Genomic DNA, 20138 nt, shown 5'->3' on the forward strand with positions numbered 1-20138 from the left:
CATAAGGGCACCACAGTGTGAAGCAGATCTGGAATTTTTTGAGCCATCTCCCAGGGAAACTTTTGTCCAGGAACCAGACAAGAAGGTGTGGGTGGTGAGGCTACATCAAGGGTGGGGAGCAGCCCACAATGGTTATAAGGGTGCTCAAGAACCTTAGGGAAAAATGGGTGATCTCAGTGTGAACTTAAATGAAGAGATAGTAAGCATTAAGAGTTACACTGAAACCATAAAAAAAAAACAGTAAAAAATGCAGAATACAGTATCTAAACTGAAGAATATACTAGAAGGAAACAAATAGCAGGTAAGATAAAGTAGACGATTGAATCAATGATTTAGAGGACAAGATAACAGTAAGCACCCAAGCAGAGCATCAAAAAGACAATTTTTAAAAATGAGGAAAATTGAAAAGATCTCTAGGACATCAAGTATAATATAATTCACATCCTAGGGGTACCATAAAACAACAGATTGACAAAGGGATAGAGAACCTGTTTGAAGAAATAATGGCTAAAAACTTTCTTAACCCAGTAAAGAAAAAAAGTGACATAAGCTCAGGAAGCACAGAGAATCCCAATCAAGATGAACTCAAAGAGACTAACACCAAGACACATCATAATTGAAATGGCAAAAGTTAAAGAGAGAATCTTAAGGGTAGCAAGAGAGAAACAGTTAACTATCAGAGTTCCCATAAGGCTGACAGTTGGTTTCTCAACAGAAACACTTCTGGCCAAAAGGAAATGGTATGAAATATTTATAGTCATGAAAAGCAAAGATCAAAACTAAGACTACTCTATATAGAAATGTTATCACTTAAAATTGAAGGCAAAAGAAAGAGCTTCCCAGATGAAAAAAGGCAAACGGAGTTCATTACTACCAAAACAGTATTGCAAGAGATGTTAAAGGGCTTTCTTTAAAAGAAGAAGAAATATGTAGAGAGATGAACATAGGTATAAAGAATAAAATGGCAATAAATAAGTACCTATCAACAATAATCTTAAAAGTAAACAGATTAAATATTCCAATAAAAGGACTGAGATTAGTAATATGGATAAGAAAACATGACCCATATATATAATATATCCCCCAACATAGCTGATATCTCACTTAATTTGTACCCTATTTCAGGTCTAATTGATCTGAAATAATGGGTGAAGACAGACTAAGCTTTGAACAAAGAAAATTTATCAACTAAAAGCATTTATGGAAATACATAGAAGGTAAATTTTATGCTACAAAATCAGCAGCAGTTGATGAATGGAGGGCTCATAAATGATTCTTAATATTTGCAATTTCATTGCTTCCCCTTACTAGCAGTGCCTGGACCAGAATAGCCATCTGTTTGAAAACAGGCATTGGCAAAAAGAAAATTATTAATTTCTTTAGATTATTTTAAATTTCAAAAATGAACTATATATTAATAACTACTGACTTTATAATCATTAATGTGTATATATTTTTGTATAAGAGATACACCTCAGAATAAAAATACATACAGACTGAAAGTGAAGGAAAAAATATCCCATGCAAATGGAAATGAAAAAACAAACAAACAAACAAAAAAATACCTGGATAGCAATACTTATTATCTGACAAAATAAACTTCAAAACAAAGGCCATGAAAGAGACAACTAATGTCACAAAAGAACACTACAGCGATAGATATAACAAGAGGATTAACCCTTGTAAACATATGTGCACCCAACCAAAGAGCACCTGATATAAAAAGAAAATTTTGATAAGCACTAAAGGAAAAGTTGATAGCAATACAGTCACAGTAGGGGATTTTACACCCCACTGTCATAAATGAAGATATCTTCCAGGCAAAAGAAAAAAAAAATCAACAAGGCAACAGCCACTTTAAAACAACATACATGATCAGATGGATTTAATTGACATTTACAGAACATTTCATCAGAAAACAACAGAATATACATTCTTCTCTAGTTCACATGGAACATTCCAAAACATAGACCACATTTTAGTACTCAAAATAAGTCTTTACAAATTCAAGAAGATTTAAATTATATCAAACATCTCAGATCACAAAGGTATGAAACTAGAAGTCAACTACAATAAAAAAAACTTAAAAACATTCAAGTACATGGGAGCTAAATAACATTTTATTAAATAACAAATGAATTAACAATGATATCAAGGAACAAATAAAAAATCCCTGAAAATAAATAAAAATGACCACACAACTATTCAAAAATATATGGGATACAATGAAAGCAGTCCTAAGGGGGAAGTTCATATCATTGCAGGCCTATCTCAATAAGCAACAAAAATCTCAAGTAAACAATATAAGCTTCACCTAAAAGAACCTGAAAAAGAATAACAAACAAAGATGATAGTAAGTAGAAAAAAGGAAATAATAAAGATCAGAGTGGAAATAAATGATAAGGAGGCTAAAATCAAGACAAAAATCACAGACACCAAGAGTTGATTCTTTAAAAAATAACAAAGATAACAAACCTTTAACCAGATTCAACAAGTAAAAAAAGAGGAATGTTCAAAATAAACAGAATCAGAAGTGAAAGGGGATAAGTAACAGCTGACATTACAGAAATATAAAGGATTGTAAGAATTTTAGTACGATATGCTCAAATCAATGAACATGGTAAGCCACAAAAATGTAGTAAAGAATAAAAATCATATGATCATATCAGTAGATGGAGAAAAAAGGATTTCATAAAATCCAGTGCACATGTATGATAAAAACCCTCTGCACAGTAGGAATATAGGAATCTTACTTCACATCATAAAGGTCATATAAGACCAATCTATATCCAATATTATTCTCAATGGGTAAAAATTAAAAGTGTTTCCCTTAAGATCAGGAAGAAAATAGGGATGTCTATATTCACAACTGTTATTCAACATAGTACTGGAATTGCTTGCCACAGGAAAGGAAGAAGGAAAACTGTCATTATTTCAAGACTAGGGACCCAGGGCACAAATTCATGCACCTTGAAAAGAGCTGTGGGCCACAAGGCTGTGGTGAGCACAGGGGCAGGTCTTGACCCATCCACCACACCCCTGCTTTGTCCCTCCTGCCATGGCCCTGGTCCCCTGTCTTCCAGCAGCCCCACTCCCACTGCTGCTGCTCCCATGCACTGATGGCACTGGCCCCACTCACACCCTCTGATGGCATGGAGTGATTGGGACCTGTGCCAGCAGCGAGTGCAAGCAGGGCGGGCGCTTTCAGTGGGTGCAAGTGACAGCTGCTGCACTGACTGCCCCTCAGGAGCAGAGGAGGTGGGGAAGCCCTCAGTGGTGATCAGGGCTGGCAGCTGCCACTCACACCTGCTGATGGCACTGAGCCATCCAGACCAGCACTGGGTGCTGACAGCAGGTGCGAGTGCCTGGAGGGACCACAGCACATGGGAGCAAATAATTTTCAGTAACCATCAGAGACTCTCTCTGCCTTGGTCTGGCATCCTTGCTCAACTGCTCTACCATCCCACCACAACTGATGCCCACCATGTTCCATGCTCTGCTGCCTGCTGCCAATGCCTGCCATGTTCCACACATGCCACCTGGTGGTTTGCGCAGATAAAATGATCAGTTGTTCGATCATTCATTTGTTCCATTATTCTGCCATTTTGTCTATTTGCATACTAAGGTTATATATATATATATATATATATATATATATATATATATATATATATATATACTAGTAGATAACATAATGTTGTCCATGGAAAACCCCAAAGACTCCACAAAAAAAAAAATCTACTAGAGCAAATAAATAAATTAATCAAAATGGTAGGATACAAAATTCATATTCAGAAATCAGTGGCATGAACTATTAGCAAGAGAAATTAAGAAAACAATCCTATTTACTATTGCAATAACAAAAAAAATAGGTACCTAGGAATAAATTTATCCAAGGAGGTAAAAGAATTATACAAAGAAAATTAGAAGACATTGAAGAAAATATAAATAAGTGGAAATACATACTGTGTTCATGTGTTGGAAGAATTAATATAATTAAATTGTCCATACTACCCAAAGCATTCTAAAGATTCAACTCAATTCTTATTAAAATACAAATGGCATATTTCAAAGATCTGGAATAAATATTCCAAAAATGTATATGGAACCAATTTTTTCAAATAGTCTTAGCATCCTTGAGGAAGAAAACAAAATTGGAGATATCACAATACCTTATATCAAAGTATATTACAATGCCATTCTAGTCAAAAGAGCCTGGTTCTAGCATATGAAAAGGCATATAGGTCAATGCAATAGAATAGAGAGCTCAGAATTAAACCCACATCTTTATGGTCAATTAATGTTTGACAAAGGAGGTCAGAAAATATAATGGAATAAAGACAGTTTCTTCAATAAATGGTGTTGGGAAAATTGGACACATACATGCAAGGGAAAAAACTTACAACATACACTAGAATAAACTCAAAATGGATAAAAGACTTAAATATAAGTCACAAAACCATAAAAATCCTAAAAGAAACCATAGGCAATAAAATCTCAGATGTAGATGGCAACCTGATGGACATCCTTTAAATTGTCAGCTGATCCCAATGCACTGGCAGATTTGATGTCCCAGTTACACCTCCCCAAAAGGGCGGGTGGTGTTATTCAGTTTCTGACTTACCTTTGTCTAGGTGTCAGCAGGGGTGGGTCTAGATATGTAAATCCAGTAATGCTAGGGCCTAGTTAAGAATGCAAATAAACTCCTTTGACCCTATAAATAAACCTGCTGCCTGGCTCTGTGGCTTGTTGCCTCTCCATCTGAAAGGAAGAATGGCGCCCACCTGTCTTTCAGCTTGATGAATCTATTTCAGCTTCTTGGTCTCTTTCTTTAATTTCTTAATTTCTTAATCCCCAACTCTTTCACTCAGGAACTGACTGTAAACAAGTGGACTACATCAAACTAAAATTATTCTGCACAACAAAATAAACCATCAACAAAACTAAATGGAAACCCACTGTTTGGGAGAATATGTTTTCTAATGATACATCTGATACAGGGCAATTTCCAAATTATATAAAGAACTTATACAACTCAAAACTAGGAAGACAAACAATCTAATTAAAAAATGTGAAAAGAACCTGAAGATACAATTCTCCAAAAAGGACATACAGATGGTCGTTAGACATATAAAAAATGCTGAATGTCACTTGTCACCAGAGAGATTCAAATTAAAAGCACAATGAGATGTCACCTAACATCTGCAAGAATGGCTATCAGCAATACATCAACACCAAGTGATAGCAAGGATGTGGTGAAAAGGGAACCCTCTTGTACTATTGGAGGGAATGCAGACTAGTATAGCCACTGTGTAAAACAGTGTGGAGATACCTCAAAAAATTAAAAATATTTCACCAGGTTTTCCAGGAAGTAGGCATCTCATCTTCCAAAAGGCATGTGAAAGCTATTTGCATTGATTAGACAAATAACCTGAAGCAGAATCTATCTAGGCATTTCTAAAATCTGGGTTATGTGCATGTGAAAATTTCTATCTACCATTTGCCTGTTTTCTACAGCACTATCTACAGACATTTTCAAAGTCAATCCTATGTTACTTAATAGCCATTCTGCTAGTAAGACTTATTTACATTATGATTCATAACAGTAGCAAAATTACAGTTATGAAGTAGCAATGAAAATAATTTTATGGTTGGAAGTCACCACAACATGAGGAACTGTATTAAAGGGTCATGGCATTAGGAAGGTTGAGAACAACTGCCTTAGAGTATTGCGTATGGTGGTTTTTCTGTTTGGACCATTGACAAAAGCCTTCAGTATATTTACTTAGCATTTGTGGAAACTAGACCACTGAAATATCTGTCTCATCTTTATTTAATGAGAATTTATCTGATGGGAGAGTAAAAACATTACCAAAAGAAATTGCAGCAATACTCGTTACAGTATTGTGTTGTGCCAAGAATAGGGCAGATCCTCCCTGTCATTTTTGATAGACCACCTTCAGTAGGCCCCTTATTGCACATTGCTATAATTGACTCTGTCCATTAAAATCAAATCAGGCTTGAGCACTTACATACTGGAATCACTGAAAGTTATTTTATTTTATGTAATCTTTCACATAGCCCAAACGGAATAAAAACCAGAATTTATATGTAGTATAAATGTATATTCTGGTAGTTTCAGTAACTAGGATTCCTTATAATAATGTTTATCACAGTATGGGTTTTCTGCCATCAATTTCATAGAAATAAAGACCTTGTAATTACATATATGAAATATCAGATTATAAAAGATTAGACAATCTTCTCAGGGCCACTTAGTCTATTTTTTCACAATAAATATATAACTAAGATTGCAGTCTCCTGTTAGTCCAGTGCACTTTCCACTATGCAAGGCTGCCTTTCATTTTTACACAAGTTTATATCACAGAGCACGTTTGAAACAACAATGAATAACCTTGTTTCAGTTTTGTGTTAGGCTTATACAACTTATTGGTGACATCAAAGGATTTGACAATAATTAAATGATCCAAATGACATGTCATTTTTCTGAGCTATCAATTTGTACTATAAGACTAATATTTGGCAATGAGTTATTTATTGTGATTAAGTCCTGCCTCTCAGCAGTGTCCGCATGTCTATAAGGTTTTCTTAATTTCTACTTTGTCTTATGTAGACCCCAACTCCCATTAAAAGATATTTTTTTATGAAATGGTCTTCAAAAAAGACATCTGATGGTTATGGTGATTAAAGAGAAAGGTCCTAGAAAAAGTAATGATTCTTAGTTTTGCACCAGCTAAAGAATAGAATGGGGAAAAATGTCCACAGCTTACAGCAATTATGGGAACAATACTACTATGAACTCTACAAGGAAAATATTTTTGAAACTGCTTATTCTAGTGCTCCAACAAGGACAAAAAATTGTATGTTACAGGGAACATGACATGCTACATTACAATTTAAGAATTGGGGATTCTTTGTATTAAATGTCAAGATTGTGTTCTCTATACCATTCTCCTCTTACTAAATCTACTTTGCAAAAATAAAACAAAATCAATGTCAGGAATAATAATTGCTTATATATTTGATAATAAATTTACAATTTAAAAAGCTTTTAACTATAATCACAAAGAATTAATAATAAAAAGTGCTTAGATATTGTCTTCAATTATTTCAATGCTCTGAGTGACACAAAGAAAAAAGATATTGTTAAACTGAAATTTATCTGCATGTACTTTTTATAGAAGTCTCTGTAATTAAAAAAAAAATCCCTTTTGTTTGAATTATATATTTTTTTTTCAAATAGATAATTATAATAAATAAATTCCCCTCCAAAACCAGTTTGGCTTAGTGGATAGAGTGTTGGTCTGTGGACTGAAAAGTCCCAGGTTCAATTCTGGTCAAGGGCATGTATCTTGGTTGCAGGCACATCCCCAGTAGGGGGTGTGCCTGAGGCAGCTGGTCGATGTTTCTCTCTCCTCGATGTTTCTAACTATCCCTCTCCCTTCCTCTCTGTAAAAAAAATCAATAAAATATATTTTAAAATTTTCCCCTATGCAATCTTAATAATAGTAGACAGTCTATTATACATTTTTTCACCAATCAAAATTAACTTGCACTTTGGATTAATGTTAGCTTCTAAGGAAATTCCAAGTAAAAAGTAATTAATACTTCCAACAAAGAAAAATAAAAGGGAATTCCTTCCATTTGATTATTTTATATTAATTCCAAAGAGAGAGTCCATGAAAATAAACAGTTTTTAAAAATGATTTTTTAACTTCCTTATTTTTTTATAAATATTGAATTTTAAAATTTCTGAGTTCTTTTAACATTTAAATTTGTCCTCATGTACAGTGACAAGATGATTGAAAGAAGAGTTGAAAATGGGTCACCTCTGAATTTTCCTTTGGATGTTAAAAGTTTTTTATTTATTTTTTTCTGTCTCTCAGCAATAACCAGGAGCCAGCTGCTCATTTATTTTTCTCTGTCATTCTCAGGTAAGCCGCTGAATATCCCTTGCAAAGCATTCTTTGGATTTAGTGGAGAGTCTGGACCAATGATCTACTGGATGAAAGGGGAGAAGTTTATTGAAGAACTGGCAGGTCACATTAGAGAAGGTGAAATAAGGTACAGAACTTGAATTGCTATTTTTTCTTTGCTATCTTTGAGTAGAGAAATGGAACATCCTAGAAGAGTTTCTGCCAGGAATTTTAATTGCAATTCCTAATCATTTCATTTTTTAAAAGCTGATATGATGGAGAGAGTGAGGCTGGCTGCCTTAAGAAATGAAAATGTGTCAGCCTCATATATAATATATGTAGGTTTTCTCAGATTCTATGAATATGGCATGGGATACAATGACCCTCTCAAAACTGCCTAAGCAAATTCATCTGAATTTCCAAAGCTTAGGTTACAACTTCCAGCCATACCAAAGATCCAAACTTTGTAGGTGACTCCTTAGATCACTGAGCAAATTTCCATTTACTCCCTAGAAACAAACTTTCATATAGATGAAAATCATCTACATTTCATATAGATGATTTTATAGGTGTAAAACTACAGTGGCAGTAGTAATCTAGTACCCATCAAAATAACTGTGGATTCTTGTTAAATAGTGTTTATTTTGTCCAGTACCAACTGCTCACATCAAAAGTGACTGATCTTTCAGATTCATGCCTCCCTGGACTTTTTTTTCACTCTCCTGTTACAGAGATATGTCCCTGATATAAACACATCTATTTTATTGGTTTTCTAATCCAATATAGTATGATTATCTTGTACAAATAAAGGATAAGTAATTTTTACTACCTCAGTCTGTGGGGTGGCCCATTTCAGAGATGGTGACATGTAATGAATATTTCACATTCCAATAACAATTGACACCCTTCCCCCTCTACTTCCATTGAGTCATGTAGTGGAAACCAATCTAATACTTCAGTACAACTAATGTCCAAAGTGTACTATTTCACATTTTAATATAATATATGGCAATGTAAAAGGAACAAGTATACTTTATCTTATTTTCTATTGTTAAATGTAATTTATAATAACTACCATGATAATTTCTATTTCTATTTTCACCCAATAATTCCACTCTAAGGGTTCATAACATTGAAACCCTATATAAAATATTGACTGTGTTAGCATGTTTCTAGTAAAAAGGTTCATAAAAAGATGCCTAATAAAATTAGTCAGCAGGGAAATGCAAATCAAACCCTTTGATAACACTTCTTACTCACCAGGATTATAACAAGTGTTAGAAAGACTCTGGAGAAATTGATACTCTCATATACTACTGGTAAGAGAGCAAATCTGGATAACAACCTGGCCCTGGCCAGTGCAGCTCAGTTGGTTGAAGTGTCATCCCATGCACAAAAAGGTGGCATGTTCAATTCCTGGTCAGTACACATACCTAGGTTGCAGGTTTGATCCCTGGTTGCAATCTGGCTGTTCTTCAAATGATTTAACATAAAGTTATTAGCAATTTTCTTCCTATATATGTTAATCAAATAAATCAAAATATATATTCCTACAAAAACTTATACACAAATGTTCATAGGACCATTATTCATAATAGATAAAATGTGGAAGTAACCAAAATATTCAACTGATGAATGGGTAAATAAAATGTGGTGTATTTATACAATAGAATATTATTGAGCCATAAAAGAATGAATGAAGTACTAATACAAACCATGACATGGATGAACCTTGAAAACATTGTAATTGAAAAAAGGTAGTAACAAAAGATCACATATTATATGAAATGTCCAAAATAGGCAAATATATAGATACTAGAGGCCTGGTGCATAAAATTCGTGCACAGATAGGGTCCCCAGGCCTGGGCAGCAATCAGGGCTGATCAGGTTCCCTGCCTCCCTGCCCAGCCCCCTTCCTCCTTTCCTTGCTCCCTTAGTGTCCTGCCACCATCACTAGTTGCCCATCATGTTCTGAACCACCCCCTGGTGGTCAGTGCATGTCATAGTTAGTGATTGAACTCCTGGTCTTCCGATCGAACTCCCAAGGAGACACCTTGCATATTAGCCTTTTATAAACACATATATATAGACTAGAGGCCTGGTGGACAAAATCAGTAAACAGTCCCTCAGCCTGGCCTGAACCCTCTAGCAATCTCGGACTCCTTGGGGGATGTCTGACTGCTGGTTTAGGCCCAATCAACTGGCATTCGGACATCCCTCTCACAATCTGAGACTGCGGGTTCCTAACCACTCACCTGCCTGCCTGCTTACCACTAACTACTCGCCTGCCTGCCTGATTGCCCCTAACTGCTAATCTGCCTGCCTGATCACCTCTAACCATCTCTGCCTTGGTCCCCACTGCTGCAACTTCATCTGGAAGAATGTCTGGAATGATGATCGGAAGGTCATTTGGATGTCTGGTCTAATTAGCATATTATGCTTTTATTATTATAGATAGGAAATATAACAATGGTTTCTTGGTGCCAGTGGAATGGAAGGATATGGGTAGAAACTTAAAGTGTATATTTTTATTTTTGGTGTAATGGATACAATATAGTATAATAAGCACTATTTAAAAGTCTACAGTTCAGTGACATTTAATATATTCACAATGTTGTGCAACCACCACTATTATCTATTTCTAGATAATTTTCATCATCCCAAAAGGAAGCCCTATACCCATTATATAGTCTGGGACTTCTTTTTGCAGTAGTGAAAATGTTACAAAAATTGACTATGGTGATGGTTGCACATATCTGTGAATATACTAAAAATCAGATAATTCTACATTGTAAAAGGGTAAATTGCATGATATGTAAATTGCATTTCAATAAAGCCAGTTTTAAAAAACTAATTTATTGTCTGGCATGAAAGAGATGTTCAGATAAAAAGAATCAATATAACATTTATAATTAGTACTTAACTATTATTTCCCATTTAAACTTTGCTTCCTAATTTGTGATACTTTATTAGTCAATTTCATATTAAGATTTATGAACTTAATGCAACTGGATTTATTTTATTTTCATTAAATCTATTGGGGTGACATTGGTTAATAGGATAATATTGGTTTTAAGTGTACATTTCTATAACAACTGATCTATATATAGCACTGTGTGCTCACCACTAAAAGTCAAATCATCTACTGTCACTGTATACTATTATAGTATTTGATGCCTTTTACCCTTTACTACCTCCAATTCCCTTTCTTCTGGTACACATCATACTGTTTGTGTCTATGAGTTTCACTTTTATATTCCATATATGAGTGAAATCACATGGTTCTTCACTTTTTCTGACTGACTTATTTTGCTTAGCATAATATTTTTAAATTCTATCCATTTTGTCACAAATATCATGATTTACACTTTATATAAATTTACATAAATAAAATTATACAGGTTATATGATTTTTTTGCTTGCATTATTTAACTTAACATGATTATTATTTTTCAAATATGTTTTTGTTGATTTCAGAGAGTAAAGGAGAGGGAGAGAGAGATAATAATTGATTGGCTGTCTCCTGCATGCCCCCTACTGGAGAATGAGCCCATAACCCATGCATGTATCCTTGACCAGAATTGAACCCAAGACCCTTCAATCTGCAGGCTGATGCTCTATCCACTGAGACAAACCAACCATGGCAACATGATTATTTTAAGATTAATTTTTCTTTGTAAATGTATCAATATTCATTCTTTTTATTGCTGAGTAATATTCCAATATATGGATATAGACAGCTCGATTATCCATTCAATTATTAATGGACATTTGGGTTGTTTCCAGTTTGGGAACTATTATAGTTGTGAGAAGAAGTTTTCATTTGATGTTAACCACAAGAAAGAATTTATCTGCTGAAATGGACTCCCCATGATCAACCAAGGGCTCCAATTTTATAAGTAATAAGAGCATAAAGGCCATTTGATGACAAGGATTTCTCACTTGTTCCATACCAGGTATACTGGCAAAAACCTCAGATTGAACTCTCCACACTATGCCTTGCTCACTTAAGCTGCCTGAGTCAACTATTATAAAGAAAACCTTGGTTCTGTCTTTTATTAAGAACTAAGACCTGCCTTGTCCAATTAGAACTGCACAATTTGGATACCTCATTTACATTAAAAGGACCTAATTAAGAACCTGGGTGGGAATTTTCACTACAAAAGACAGCCTCCCCTTTATCTAGGTGGAACACAATTAAAGTTGCTATCTGAATCTGTGTCACCTTAACTATAGCTGTTTTTGCCCAAATAAGTGCTTATTCTTTACTAAATTATAAAATTAATTTGGGCTTATACAGATAAGCTGCTATGAACATTAATGTATGCATCATTGTATGTACATATATATTTCCTTTTTTGTTGGGTAAATAACTTGACATGGAGATACTGGATTATATAGCAGTTACACATTTAACTTTTTAGCACATTTTTAATACAAACTTTATTTTTTAGAATAATTTTTTAAATTTACTTAAAATTGTGAAGACAGTGCCTTAGTTTGCTGGGGCAGCTATATCAAAAATTCCATAATCTGAGTGGCTTAATCAGAAATGTGATTTCATTTGTGATTCCATTTAATTCTCATGATTCTTGTTCTGGAAACTGGGAAGTCTAAGATCAAAGCTCCAACAGTTTCAATGGCTGATAAGAGACCACATTCTGGTTCACAGATGGCAGTCTTTTCACTGTACCCTCCCATGTCTTCACAGCATGGAAGAGGGTAGAGATAACTCTCTAGAGTCTCTTTTATAAGAGCATTAATGTCATTCAGTAGTGATCTACTCTCATGACCTAATGACCTTCCAAAAGCCCCACCTCCTACTACCGGTACTTCATATTGGGGGCTAGGGTTTCAATATATGAATAATGGAGGGACAAACATTCAGTTCATAGCAGGTAGTATGGAGGCTTGCTATATACTCTATATCCAATTTCCCATGTTATTAACATCTAAATTACTATGATACATTTGTTCCAATTAATGAAACAAAACTAATTATTAACTAAAATTCCTATTTTATTCAGATCTCCTTAGTTTTTAACCACTGTTCTTTTCCCTCTCCAGGATTATTTAACTTTTCAAGTATCTGCCAAACTATATTCTAAAGTACTTTTACCATTTTTTTAAAAGTTAGGCAATGCTGCTACTCTCAGTTCTCAAACATCTCCCATCATAATTCCGTTCTCAACCAAGTTGTTTATGGAAAAAATGTCTCAGTTGTTGAATAAAACTTTGGTTCTCCACCCAATAATCCTTTCATGCTTATACCTGTATGGATCTCTCAGGAGACAAATAAAGCAGAGAATGTGTGAGTATGAGGCAGTTTAGTGCTAAGTCTTGAATTATTAACATCACAGAAAATTGTGCTATGAATATTTTCATGCTTTTTTTGGCTTTTGTTTCTACTTATTATTATTAAATATGTATAGTAAGTCACCATGCATCCTAAGAAGGTTAGTGATAGAAGAAAAGTGAAAAGGAAATTTATGTAAATAATGATAGAGCTTTAAAAAGAAATAATTGCAAAGTATGACAGAGGTATTCCTGCATCTGATCTGGTGACTGAGCATGGCATAGCAAAATCAATGATTATCACAATTTTAAAATATAAAGAGACCATCAAGAGTACTGATGTTGCTAAGGTTGTGAAAGTGCTCATTGATCACAAGCAATTGAAGAGATAGAAAAATTGTTGATTTGGATAAATGAAAAATAGCTGGTGATAATATTTTGGAGGCAATGATATGTGAACAAGCAAAGATGCTGCATACTGACTTCTTGAAAGACACCCCTGGAATAGGTGTTGAAAATTATTAGTTTACAGCTAGCAGGCGGGTGGTTTGATAAATTTAAGAAAATAAGTGGCATTCATAGCGCAGTGAGGTGTAGAGAGGCTGACAGTTCTACAATAGCAAAGTAGCTGCTGGTAATTCTATGAGAATTTCAAGAATATGTAGAAGCTGAGGGATTTATTACCCAAGAAGTGTTCAATTCTGATGATACAGGTCTCTTCTGGAAGAAAATGCCAAAGAGGACTTACATTGCAAAGGAAGATAGGTCATTGCCAGGACACAAGCTAATGGAGGACAGGCTGACATTATTCTTGTCTAGGAATGTGAGCAGTGACTTTGAATTAAAACCTCTACTTGTCTACCATTCTGAATATCTGTGAGTTTTCAAAAAAAAAATGTCATGGAAAAAAAGTTGAATGTGCTATGGAGGACTAACAGTAAAGCTATTTTTTATGGTGTGGTTCATGAAGTGTTTGCCCAAGTGTGAAGAAATATCTCCTGAGGAAAAAACAATTACCACCAAGGCACTTTAAAAAATTAAATTCTTTATTGTTTAAAGTTTACATAAGTCTTCTTTTTCCCCCATTGACCATTCCCGTCCTCCCAGTCCTCCCAGTACATGCCCTCACCCTCCCCCCCCCGACTCTGTCTGTTGGTTATGCTCATATGCATATATACAAGTCCTTTGCTTGATCAAACACATCACCCTGCCCCTCCGTCTTCCCTCATAGGTTGGACAGTCTGTTCAATGCTTCTATGACTCTGTTTCTATTTTTGTTAATCAGTTTATGTTGTTCATTATATTCAACAAATGAGTGAGATCATGTGATATTTATCTTTTTATGACTGGCTTATTTTGCTTAGCATAAGGCTTTCCAATTCCATCCATGCTGTTGCAAATGGTAAGAGTTCATTCTTTTTTACAGCAGTGTAGTATTCCATTGTATAGATGTGCCACATTTTTTTAATCCACTCATCTGCTGATGGGCACTTAGAATGTTTCCAAATCTTAGCTACTCTTAATTGTGCTGCTATTGATCATAAGGATGCATATATCCTTTCTGATGGGTTTTTCTGTTTTCTTAGGATATAGTCCTAGAAGTGGGATTGCTGGTTCAAATCAAAGTTTCATTTTTAATTATTTGAGGAAAAACCATGCTGTTTCCCACAGTGGCTGCATCAGTCTGTATTCCAACCAGCAGTGCAGGAGGGTTCATTTTTCTCTGCATCTTAGCCAGCAGTTGTCATTTGTTGATCTGTTGATGATAGCCACTCTGACAGGTGTGAGAATGTACCTCCTGTCTATTTTTATTTGCAACTCTCAGGTGATTAGTGACTTTGAGTATGTTTTATGTATCTGGGCCTTCTTTATGTCCTCTTTTGAAAATTGTCTATTTGGATCATTTTCCCATTTTTTATGGGACTGATTCTCTTCCTTTTGTGAAGTTGAAAGAGTTCCCTATACATTGTGAAGATTAAACCCTTATTGGAAATAACATTGGCAAATATGTCCTCCCATGCAGTGGGTCTTCTTGTTGTTTGGTTGATAGTTTATTTCACTGTGCAGAAACATTTTATTTTGATGAGGTCTCATTTTTTTTTTCTCCTTAGTTTCCATTGCCCAAGGAGCTGTATGGGTAAATATGTTTGTTATTATGCTGCCTATGGCTTCTTCTAAGATTTTTTTTTTCAATTTTTTAAATTAAGGTATTATATGTGTACATATCTTACACTTGCTCCCCCCTCTACCCTACTCCCATACATGCCCTCACCCCCAGTATTTTGCATCTATTGGTTATGCTTATATGAAAGAATACAAGTCCTTCGGTTGATCTCTTATATCCCCCACCACAGATTTTTATCGTTTCCCATCTTAACTTTAAGTCCCTTATCCAAGTTTATTTTTGTATATGGTATAAGTTGATGATCTAGTTTTATTTTTTTAAATATATCTTTCAAATTTTCCCAACACCATTTATTGAAGAGACTTTCATATATGCTCTTGTCTTCTTTGTCAAATATTAATTGAGCATAATGGCTTGGGCCAATTTCTGGATTTTCTATTCTGTTCAATTGGTTTATATGTCTGTTCTTATGCCAATACCAGGCAGTTCTGAGAACAGTGGCCTTGTAGTATAGTTTGATATCTGGTATTGTGATCCCTCCAACATTGTTTTTCTTACTCAAGATTGCTGCAGCTATTTTTATTCCAGATTAATTTTTGTAGAGCTTGTTCTAAATCTTTGAAGTATGCTGTTTGTGTTTTAATGGTGATTACATTAAATCTATAAATTTATTTGGGTAGTATGTATATTTTAATAATGTTGATTCTACCAATCCATGAACATGGGGTATTCTACCATTTGTTTAAGTCATCCTCCATCTCTTTTTTCAGTGTTCTGTAATTTTCTGAATACAGGTACTTTACTTCCTTGAATAAATTTATCTATAGGATTCTTAATTTTTTGATGCAATGGTCAATGAGATTGTTTTAATTTTTTAATTTTCTCTTTCTGTGAGTTAGTTATTTGTGTATAAAAAAGCCATACATTTCTAGGTGTTAAATTTGTATCCTGCTACATTGCCAAATTACTTTATTAATTCAAGTATTTTTAATGGACTTTCTATGTAAAATATAATGTCACCTGTGAAAATAACAATTTTAATACTTTTCCAATTTGGATGCCTTTTATTTCTTCTTCTTGTCTGATAGCAATGGCTAATACTTCCAGTACTATGTCGAACAGGCGTGGTGAGAGCGAGAATCCCTGTTTTGTTTCTGTACTTAGGGAAAATGGTTTTAGATTTTGCCCTTTGAATATGATATTGGCTGTGGGTTTGTCATATATGGCTTTTATTATATTGAGGTCTGATCCCTTTATTCCCACTTTGCTGAGAGTTTTTATCAGGAAAAGGTGTTGGATTTGTCAAATGCTTTTTCTGCAGCAATTGATATAATTAATTGATTTTTGTCTCTCAACTTGTTTTTGTGATATATCACATTTATTGATTTGCAGATATTGTATCACACTTTCATTGCTGTGATAAATCCCATTTGGTCATGGTGTATGGTCTTTCTAAGGTAATGCTGGATCTAGTTTGCTAGAATTTTGTTAAGGAGATTCCTGGGAAGATGGCGGCACGGTAAACACTTTTATGTGCTGCCTCTCACAACATCAGAGCTGCAACTGGGGATCTTATCTGAGACCTGAAAAAACCACAACTGTGGAGACCACTGAACAGCTATGGGACCTCGACTGGTGCGGACATGTGGATTCCACAAAAAGGTTGGATTTTGCCAGGGATAATGTGGGGTGTCTGTGTCCCGGCAGTGGAGGGGTAGCTGCAGAAGCTGCGGCCACTTTGGTGGCAGAGACAAAAGCACGCGCACTGGGACCAAGGAAATCTGTGTCCACAAAATCCTCCCTCTGTTGGGTCTGGTGTGATTCGAGAGAGTGGATGAGGGTCCTCAAGGTTGCTAATAGTGGGGTTCTCTAGGGAGCAACCCATTCTGATCTGACACAAAGGGAGAACATAGGAGTTGGAAAGGTATGCAGTCTGTTTGTAAGTGCATGCCATCAAGCATCTAGGCTGGTTCCCCTGCAACCCTTTGCTTCTGATTACAAAGGAGGGACCACCCAGATAGGCTGGCACTGAGAGAAGGCAGGGGAAAACTGCTTTTCTAGAAGCTGAGAAGCAGAGCAGGGAGAAATCATCTGGGATTCAGCTCCTAGGCAAAATCTGTATTGAGTCATAGAAAAAGAAGGCTACAGCAGCCAAAAAGAAGGGACATCAATCCAGAAACACTGCCACCTAGGGACGGGAGTACAAACTGACTGTGTTTATTACTAGTTTTATTTAATCAAAAACCAAGAAACTAAGAAATCACCATCTTAAAATTAAGGAATAGTTTACAACACTGAGGTGCAGCAGAATGCAGCAGGGAACTGGAATACTGTCTGGACTGAGAAACAGGTGTGCCAAACAGAATAACAGAAGAAGTGAATGGCCTTCACAATTGCACACTTTTTTTTTTTGCTAATTTTATTATTTTTTATTTTGTTTTCATTTTTTTGCATCTTTTACTTAAGAAACGAATTTTTTCATTTTTTCCTCACTTGATTTTAACTTTTTAATTATTACATTTTTAGGTTCAATCAACATTATTACTACTGCTATTTTAACTTTTTTTGAAAGTGCCATTTTATTTTATTTTTATTTTACATTGGAATTAGTGTTCTTCATTCTATTTTCATTTTCCTTTAGCATTGTTTAACCCTTTCTCAACAAGACCTTTATACCATCACTCTCTTCGAAACCTTCCCCCTTTCGCTATCCTGTTTATCTTAACCCTTTTCTGCTTTAGATTTCCCCTACTCTTTCTGTCTCCCCACTGCTAAAATTTCTACCTTACTTATATATCTAATTTCCAATCCCCTCTGACAAGTGCATACACACCCCTCTCAGAGCTGTATTAAATAGCAAAAAAAAAAAGTTAAATGTTTTCCTCTCTATCCTTTTGATGCTGTTTGTGTGAATGTAGATTATATTTTATTTTTATGCTTTTTAGTGAGAGTATTTTGCTTATTCTTTTGTTATTGCTGTTGCTTGGTATTTTTTATTTGCTTTGTTTTTTTGTGTGTTTTTTTCACTTGTGTTTTCCCTTCCTTTGCTGGATATTAGTGGTTGTTGTAGATTGTATTGTTCTCCAGGAACTGTTGCCAGCATTTACTGAGGTTAGTGGTTGTTCTATTGAAATTCTCTCCCGATATATATAGTTTGTTCTCCTATTCTGTCTTAGTCTCTTTCTTGTCTTTCTCTCTCTCTCTTTTTTTTCTTCTCCCTGTTTCCCAATTTCATTTTGACACTCCTTTTTATATATTTTTTTTTACCTATCCTTTTTTTGCTCCCTCCCTCTTCCCTTTTTACTCTTCTTCTTTCTCTCTTATCTCCTAATTTGCCTTTCCCTAGTGCTCACCTTTATTGGAGGTTATTAATATCATACTTTTGTGTTTAGTGCCTTGTGGGTCGTACCTGGTTGTGTTGTATTTTGTGTCTTTAAATCAATGCAGGAGGGAGAGATCTACATAACCAGACATCCTAAAAAGAGAGATCATGGGGAGACAAAGAAACAGCCCACTAATGAAAGAAAAGCAGGCATCACCAGAAAAGGAAGTAAAAGAGTTAGAGGCAAGCAACCTACAAGAGAAAGAATTCAGAATAATGATCATAAGATGGCTAAAAAGAATGGAAGACAAATTTGACAATATGAGTAAGACCCAAGAAGAAATGAAAAAGAACCAAGAGGAAATGAAGATGCACTAAGAAGAACTGAAAAATGACATCGCTACTATGAAGAACTCAATAGAAAGCATCAAGAGCAGACTAAAAGAAGCAGAGGACTGCATCAGTGAGATAGAAGACAAGATGGAAAAAAACACCCAAATACAGCAGCTTCTAGAAAAAAAAATTAAAAAGCAGGAGAGCCTACTAGAACTTTGGGACAATACAAAACAAAACAATATTAGAATAATAGGGGTTTCAGAAGGAAAGGAAAACGTATTTCAAGAAATAATGACAGAAAACTTTCCTGAGAAAGAAAAGAAAAACACCACACAAATCCAAGATGCTCACAGAGTCCCAAGCAAAATGAATTCCAAAAGCCAACGCCAAGGCATATTATAATTAAATTGGCAAACACCAATGATAAAGTAAGAATCTTAAAAGTAGCTAGAGAGAGACAGAAAGTTACATAGAAAGGAACACCCATCAGAATAGCAACTGATTTCTCAACAGAAACTCATCAGGCCAGAAGGGAATGGGATGAAATATACAAAGTCATGCAAAGGAAGGGTCTGAAACCAAGAATACTGTACCCAGCAAGGCTATCAATCAAAATTGAAGGTGAAATCAGGAGCTTCACAGAAAGAAAAAAGACTAAAGGAATTTATCTCCACCAAATCAGCAATGCAAGAAATGCTAAACGGTCTGCTGTAAAATTAAAGAAATAGAAAGCATACAAGGAACACAGAGGTATAGAATAAAAATGGTGTCAAATAAGTACCTATCAATAATAACTGTAAATGTAAATGGATTAAATGCTCCAATCAAAAAACATAGGGTAACAGATTTTATAAGAAAACAAGACCCATATATCTGTTGTCTACAAGAACCCACTTCAGAAAAAAAGACGCACACATACTGAGGGTGAAGGGATGGAAAAGTTTTCCAGGCGAATAGAAATGAAAAAAAAGCTGGGGTAGCAATACTTATATCTGACAAATTAGATCTCAAAGTGAAGGACATAACAAGAGATAATGAAGGCCACTTCATAATACTAAAGGGAGCAATCCAACAAGAAGAAATAACCCTGGTAAATATATACGCACCCAACACAGGAGCACCC

The 20138-nt window shown here is 35.0% G+C and overlaps 1 protein-coding gene across 1 annotated transcript in view; it reads left to right on the top strand.

Moving 5' to 3' along the window:
* Window positions 1-20138, top strand: part of IL1RAPL2 (interleukin 1 receptor accessory protein like 2) — a 1438686-nt gene that overhangs the window by 1344084 nt on the left and 74464 nt on the right. The window contains exon 6 of the mRNA XM_036460794.2: window positions 7956-8085. Coding sequence (XP_036316687.1) covers window positions 7956-8085 — 130 coding nt within the window. The remainder of the gene's footprint in view (window positions 1-7955; window positions 8086-20138) is intronic.

Source organism: Pipistrellus kuhlii, unplaced genomic scaffold, assembly GCF_014108245.1.
Source record: "Pipistrellus kuhlii isolate mPipKuh1 unplaced genomic scaffold, mPipKuh1.p scaffold_m20_p_33, whole genome shotgun sequence".
Classification (NCBI taxonomy): Eukaryota; Metazoa; Chordata; class Mammalia; order Chiroptera; family Vespertilionidae; genus Pipistrellus; species Pipistrellus kuhlii.